The sequence below is a fragment of the Bombus vosnesenskii genome, unplaced genomic scaffold, assembly GCF_011952255.1.
Source record: "Bombus vosnesenskii isolate JDL3184/JDL3185 unplaced genomic scaffold, Bvos_JDL3184-5_v1.1 scf7180000013277, whole genome shotgun sequence".
Lineage (NCBI taxonomy): Eukaryota > Metazoa > Arthropoda > Insecta > Hymenoptera > Apidae > Bombus > Bombus vosnesenskii.
The window spans coordinates 431685-439042 of NW_022882935.1; the positions used below are offsets into that span (position 1 = coordinate 431685).

A 7358-nucleotide genomic window follows, 5' to 3' on the forward strand; every position below is an offset into this window, starting at 1 on the left:
AATTATAGTTGTACATTTTGTATCATCCTTTTTTGCTTTGTAATTATATCATGAAAAGAGGAGAAACAAATTAGTTTTGTAAGGTAGTATAATATATTATAAACTTTGTATATATTTTTTGAATAATTATTCTAAATTAAAAATACGTTTAATGCTTAATTGTTTGAAATTATTTCTCACATCCTAATTATGGATCAATTCCTGTTAATTCGCGTGTAAAATTAAAATATTTTCAGTATCATGGAATTACGAAGTCGAATTACGAAATTTTATTGAGTATGAAGTATTTAAATGAAGGAAATCACATATGTATATCTTCAACAACTAAAGAAGTCAATTAGTTATAAAATTGTTTATGTTATATTTTATGCATCATATTATTGACTATTTAGTGGTTAAAGCAAAAATAAAAAAATGTTTCTGAACAAAGAAAGATATTTTCTTTAACATTGAGATTACGTACATATACGGTCAAATTTTATCGACTCAAAGCTCTTATGAAATAGTTTTCGGTTAATGTCCAAATCCATTATGCTAATCGTTTATATAACTAGACTGATACTGATATCCATTATTCTTTCGAAGTTGTTTTACTCGAATCTATGTAACGTCTTCGGTTGGTTTTGTTTGAAAGAAAATCAATTTACTAGAAAAGCCAGGAGAAAGAAAGAGAAGAACGTGACAAGATGAATCGTGTAAAGAAATTGCTATCGAGTAAAGAAACTCGAGATTATTTAATGAGGTAAATAATATGGAATTTGAATGTACATACATATGAGTGTATGCACGTGTAAATTCTGTTACTTCATATTTAATTTAGAATAATGTTAAATTGATTAAGTAATTTCAATGTATTCCTTTGTTTTAGTACACATTTTTGGGGACCTATAGCTAATTGGGGTATTCCTATCGCAGCGATCGCTGATATACAAAGGGATCCGAAATTTATCAGTGGAAAGATGACACTTGGTTAGTTCGTCTATTTTATTTGTTTCTCATACATGTTAGTTATCTATTAAAATTTATCAAGTGCAAATGTGAAAATGGGTAAAATTATGTTGTATTTATACAAAAAGAGTAAGATTTCTATATATCAAGATATAATACTCATAATTTTCCTCTATGCACTTGCTATAACATAGTTTTACTATAATATATTAGTTATTCTTTATATAAAGTAGGATTTCTATAGAAAAATTGAATTTCTAATGTATTTATGAATGTATATAAATATAATAATATATGTATATATATATGTGCTTTTTACAATACTCAGATAAATTCAGAGTATTTGCATATTATTTAAAAATATCAGAATAAAATATATCAAAACTGTGATATATTAAATCTATGAATTATATCTATACATGTATTATTGAACATTTCGAAACTACAAAGATGCATTAAAGTTTATAAGATATTATATTAATCTTTTTCAGCCTTATGCTTGTATTCAGCAATGTTTATGCGCTTTGCATTGAAGGTTGAACCACGCAACTTACTTCTTTTTGCCTGTCATTTTGTGAACGAAGGTGCACAACTTACTCAAAGCGTTAGATTTATTAAATATCATTATATAAATAAAGAGGAATAACAAGCGATAAGACAAATGTTTGCAATTGTTTAATTTATTTTTTTGAATGGATATCATTAGCATTTGTTCTAAATTAACATTGTTGGTAACCGTTCGTTCCCACTAAAATTCCAAGCACATGTAAATATAATAATATATAATTTTCAAATATAAATGAAATATCAAACAGTAAAAATAACAGTTTTTATAATAAATTAGACAGTTGCAAATGTAAATTAAATATTAATAGATACATGTAAATAAAATATTAAATAGTGTTACAATGTTAATTACGTTATTAATTTGTTATTTTAATATTATCTGTTTCCTTAACATCTCAATTTTATTTTGATTTTTTTTTACTATTTTAAATGTATAACTGTCAGTCAGATTAGCGTCAAGGGAAGTAATTTGATTAACTTTGTTATATTAAAGTTTAATGATAAAGTTAAAATTCACAAAATTAAACTTAGCTTGTTACTTTGCTGAAGTAGTAAAAAAGTTAAAATAAAATTAAGTGTTGAAATACTTACAAGAAGTAAGGTAAAGTAATTGGGTACAAAATATGTAAAATAAGCTGATTTAATTATATTTACAATACATTGTTATAGTATAAAAAATACAAAATGATTAAAAATGACATTATATTATAACAATAATAAATGTATATCATAAGTTACGTTTTCCAAAGTACTAACATGTACATACAATAAAATATAGTTTAAATGATTAATTTCAATATAGCATAAACTGTAGTATACAGTAATACCAAGAGTATAATTTAAAAATGAACAATTTATAAGAATAACAATTTCCAAAAGTATTTTTGTTAACTTTTTTCTAATAGAATCATTTGTTGAAAACTTCACAGAGTTTCATTTCATTACCAATATTCTGCGAATTAATAATAATAACTATAACAACAAAACAAGCAAAAGTGCTCTCAAAAAGGTAGTACAACAGTACAATAATCGATATTATACAGAGTGTTTTAGGTCGGGTAATATAAACAGGCAGGAAGTATATAGATTGTATAAGGAAAAATATGTTGAAAAAGAAAATCTTTTCCGTTTGAAATTTCGTTTTTAAGAAAATTGAATTTGAAAATTCGTCACCCCTTGCCCGATTGTACTATCCGAATGGACGGATGTCATTCTACATTAGTGGACGGATTATATTCTTAAAATCATATCTTGATGATTAATATAATAGTGCGTCGCATTATTACGAGATTACTACGAGGTAATTATCTCCTATAAAATGATACAATATTATCGATACCAATAATAATATCCAATTGACTTGAATCGACGTGGCAGCAGCTAATCGACATTTGAACATATCGTATCTGCGAAATAAATGTTTATGTTAAGACACCAGTTATGTTACAAACAATCATATATTAAAATTATAATTATATCGATTCATATAATGTCAATTACCTAGTTTTTTCATCGTTAACTAAATTATTAAATTCAGCTTCTACTAATTGGCCATCATAGTATGTGATTAAGTCTTCGAATGGATATTCAAAACCTTGCTTACATTCACATTTGTATCCGCCTGTTTCAAAGCCTCTTCCAAGAATTGGCACGCACTATATACACATATATTAACACAACGATAAATATATATACATACGCCTGCACACATATACATACGATATAGTGGGAATATTAAATAAATATTTAATTTAAGAGTAAATAGTATCTCTTACGTATGAAGTTTTCTTATCACACTTGTGTGTACCCTTAAACGCATTTGGAGCGTGAAATACATCGTCACATTGATTGATATCAAGTTGAAGTAGATCCATGGTAACAGCCACAATACCTCTGTAAAGATTTTAATATAAAATGTATGATCTTTCTTTTTTGATCTTCTCTCTTTGAACCCAAACAGGTTTTCTATCCTTCTGGACTATCTCACATTCGATTTCTCATGCATATACTATACCTTTCTTGGTTGTCCATGTGGATAGAAATATACTTACTTGAATTCCAGTTTCTTTTTCAAGCTGTCCAGGCCAAAAAATGGGGATGCATAGGTAATTACCCATTTCTTTACTTTGCCGTTGCAATCGAAGTACGGAGTTGTCCAATGTCCGTGATTCAGGTTTGCTGCCCTATACAAACGAATATGTATTCCCAGACATTAAAATCAATTTTATTTACGAGATCGATTTTTCTTCATTTTTAATACTATGAGTAGAGTATTCTCATATGTGATCTCATTAGATCTAAATGATCTAATTTCTTTTTTTAATAATAATTACCTGTAAGAATTGGGATAATGCTCATACTTTTTAAGGTATTCGCCAGTTTCATTGTATCTAATCTTTATCTTCATGTAATACTTTTCCAATTCATCGAAATTTGTAGCCCATCGTTGTTTTAGCAATTTAAAATAATTCTTTTTTGTATAAACATTACCTATAACATAAAAAGATATCTTTAGAATAATCATATTTTAATAGCAATGATATTGTTCAACTCAATTCCAATTTTACCTGGATCATCGAGTCTGGCTAAATCTTCAACTTTAAATTTTCGAGTATTTAATTCAGTTTTATAAGCATATGGAGCAAAGAAGGTTCTATTTGTGAATTTATTACGGTCCCATAACATTTCAGCAGAATATATTTTAGTGTCTCCAAGAACTAAAGCTAATGTCTCCCCAATCATTTGATCTTCAGTAAGTGGCCTATCTGCTACTCTTTTACCTGAATAAACTTCATGAGAATCAGAAGTTTGTAGGAATGCACTAATAAAGTTTGCTAATCTAGTTGCCATTTTTGCTTCATTTTCAAAAAATTCTTTGGCTCCAAAGGCTATATCTCCAAGTAACGTTAAATCTTCTTCTGTGTAACTGTAATTTGAAATGATATAGACAAGATAATTTTTATCGTTTTACTTACAAGATTACTTAAAAAAAAAAAAAAGGAACAAAAGCGTAAGAATATAAAGATTTCTTAGCAGACCTCTTGCAAGTTTTTGAATTGATACTTAAAATAAATTTAAGAGTTTGGTCGATATTAATTTGTTCGGATCTTAATGCTTCTGGTCCAATGGAATAATTTCTGTAATGATAAAACTGCTCAAGATATTTTTCTCTAACATCTGGTTTTGCCTTCTCCCATTGTACAGGCATCTTATGAATCCCTATGAGTTAAAAAGGTATGATATTATGAACAATATAGAATATAATGAGGAAAGAAAATGAAGTAAAGACGGTAAAACCACTGAAGCTTACATCCTATTCGAGAGCAATCGAACCCATTATAATATTGTTCTTGAGTTGCTCTTTCTATAATTTCACCTAAATATGGACGTCGTACTACATTTGGCAATCTGAAACCTGGTTTACATCTACATTGATATCCTCCTCTTCGAAAACCCCAGCCATGTAATGGTTCACACTACATAAAGATATACAAGTTAGATTAGAGAAGAAACAAGTTTTTTGATCAATATTAAATATACAGTAGTCTCTTTATGCTTAGTACCTCGGTAGTTTCTGTTTTACATCTAGCAGTATCTGCAAATTTATTTGGACCACTATTTCCTTTTCCCTTTGGGCACTGATTTATATCTATTCGTTCGAAATCCATTTCAATTACTGATATGGCAGTATAGCTGAAACAAAGGTAAGTAGTTTAAAATAGAGTTGAAACAAATTGGTCCAATTCAGACAATATACAAATATATACGTTGGATATTCGATATGTCTGAATCCTGTATGTCTTGGATAAATATCTGCGATAGGTACAACTGCTGCTACGAGCCATCGATTTGATCTTCCACAATCATAATATGGTCTGGTCCATCTTACTGGCCCAGGATATTCATCCGCACCTATATAAAATGAAGAAAAAAAAAATTAACATAGTAAAGTTTTGTTTGTTTTAATCCATTAATTTTTATAATAGTACCGCGCGGTCCATGAAATGTAAATGTTTCATTAGTGTTGTTAGCATATCTAATTTCAACTTGATAAGTAGTTTTAGTATCGTGCCTTTTGTCAACATTATCTGGTAACCACTTCTTGTACCTAGATGAATAAAGTTGACAATATAGAACAATGTATAATTAATTATAGAGCATATACAAATATTAATCAAGTTTCTGTTTACCATTCATTTATACGGTAATAATCTGTTGTATAATCTTCGCTAAGGCTACCACTGGCAAATGCACCAAGATCTTGTACGTTAAATGTATTTCTTGTGGACATTCTTTCTAAATGTATAGGATCGTTAAAATCATCAGCTCTAAACGTTCGTGGAGCAAATCTAGGCATAGTTTTGTTAAAAAAGCCTCGATACGATGGCGAATAAGACATATTTGGTGAAAAATATATAGCAGAAGCATTTATATGTGGATTTGCAGAAACATCGGCGACTGTTGATAAGAAATAATACATCATGCCTGGATCATATGTATCATTGATAGCAGGTCGTATGAATCTGGATTGTAAAATATAACTCCAAAAAAATGATCTACTAAGAGCCATGTTATGAAGATGTAATAAAGCAGTTCTATTTGGAAACACAGGATTAATATTGATATCTTTGATGTCAGGTAAATGAGAGACTGCGTCTTCCGGTAGATAGAGATCTCCGAGATGTTGAATAGGGCAATTTTCTTCGTTGATCTTGTCCATTTTTAAACGAATTTCGTTAAATGCATCTCTGGCTTGCCATTCATATTGTCCGACAACGCCCAAACAATAAAAGCTTACGATCACTGTCGTATATATTTTCAAACTGATAATTTCCATCTTCTAATAGATATGTATGTTAGGGTTTCTATAACGATATCATACTATATTGGTTCATTGTAAAATGGAAAATAGTAGAATGCAATTAGAATAGTAAAAACCACGTAGGTTCTTTCACGTATAAACAACGTTCATTCACATCCTACACGAAACTACATTGAGGATTGAGACAAGCATAAATATACCCAACTCAGTAGAGAGCATGCTTCATAGGAAAGCTATGCTACTACATAATGCCTGAGTTCTGACGTCATCGCTTCTATACCAAATTAGAGTTAACTTTCGTTGTTTAAATCATCTTTCAGATGATCCAACCGCCATTATTTGAAATCACTCTAACAATAAGTATAAAAAATCAGCGTATAATAATTAATGTTTATTGGAGTGTATCACCTTTAGTAGATTTGTTAATAGTTTTAGTTTTAAATAATTTCTTATTAACTCATTATGAACGTAATTTGTATCCTTACGATAAAAAAGTGCAAAACGTAAGCTGTTTATAACATGATAAAAAATATTTTAAAACAATTTGAGAGAAAAGAAAACAAGGAAAGGAAAGAAAAGGGACAGAAAAGATAAACTAAAGCTTAGTATAAGATTACATTTAAATATTTTTTTATTATGATAATTTGTATAGCATCTTGGTCCAACGACCCCTCTAAGGGTTTGACTCTCCAGAGTATGGAGTAAGTACTCTGCTTGCTATGCCATTATTCCAATGCAGGTTCATCCCTATTTATTTGGGATGCGAAAAAAGGAGAATTTCTCATAGCTAAACAAGTATTTTGAAGAGACAACTTGCTGGGGGTCCGCCTCATGCTTTAATACGACTGTACTGGTTCCTGAGAAAATTTCTGCGATGTCTGCACGCAGTTCAAGGTTTTCGATTCGTTAACGTGGGAAATAGTTTTCTAAAGTAATATTAAACATTTCTCGCCGAATGGCTTTTCAAACTTCATGTTTTTTAACAAATAAATGTAACAAATATTGGAGAAAAATTGTTAAT

At 29.1% G+C, this 7358-nt stretch overlaps 2 protein-coding genes across 2 annotated transcripts; one reads left to right on the forward strand and one right to left on the reverse strand.

Moving 5' to 3' along the window:
* The first annotated feature begins 427 nt into the window (after positions 1-427).
* LOC117232067 (mitochondrial pyruvate carrier 1) lies at positions 428-1627 on the forward strand. The gene is made up of 3 exons (XM_033491209.1): positions 428-742; positions 869-969; positions 1440-1627. Exons 1-3 carry the CDS (start codon positions 687-689, stop codon positions 1592-1594), a joined length of 312 nt encoding a protein of 103 aa, XP_033347100.1. The 5' UTR covers positions 428-686; the 3' UTR covers positions 1595-1627.
* Positions 1628-2650: 1023 nt separating this feature from the next.
* Positions 2651-6551, reverse strand: LOC117232066. The gene is made up of 12 exons (XM_033491207.1): positions 5706-6551; positions 5505-5623; positions 5283-5427; positions 5079-5208; positions 4826-4991; positions 4554-4734; positions 4083-4441; positions 3849-4005; positions 3567-3698; positions 3291-3408; positions 3016-3170; positions 2651-2921 (listed from the first exon to the last, which is right to left on the reverse strand). The coding sequence occupies exons 1-12, from the start codon at positions 6350-6352 to the stop codon at positions 2798-2800; spliced, it is 2433 nt and encodes an 810-aa protein (XP_033347098.1). The 5' UTR covers positions 6353-6551; the 3' UTR covers positions 2651-2797.
* Between the last annotated feature and the right edge of the window lie 807 nt (positions 6552-7358).

Bases quoted from the DNA above. Each gene is read 5' to 3' on its own strand.
- LOC117232066 (XM_033491207.1), bottom strand. From the start codon at position 6,352: ATGGAAATTATCAGTTTGAAAATATATACGACAGTGATCGTAAGCTTT. The intron at 5,624-5,705 runs GTAAACAGAAAC...TTATTCATCTAG, and splicing joins TATTACCGTATAAATGAATG to GTACAAGAAGTGGTTACCAG. The intron at 3,699-3,848 runs GTAATTATTATT...TCGTTTGTATAG, and splicing joins CATTATCCCAATTCTTACAG to GGCAGCAAACCTGAATCACG.
- LOC117232067 (XM_033491209.1), top strand. From the start codon at position 687: ATGAATCGTGTAAAGAAATTGCTATCGAGTAAAGAAACTCGAGATTAT. The intron at 743-868 runs GTAAATAATATG...CCTTTGTTTTAG, and splicing joins ACTCGAGATTATTTAATGAG to TACACATTTTTGGGGACCTA. The intron at 970-1,439 runs GTTAGTTCGTCT...AATCTTTTTCAG, and splicing joins CAGTGGAAAGATGACACTTG to CCTTATGCTTGTATTCAGCA.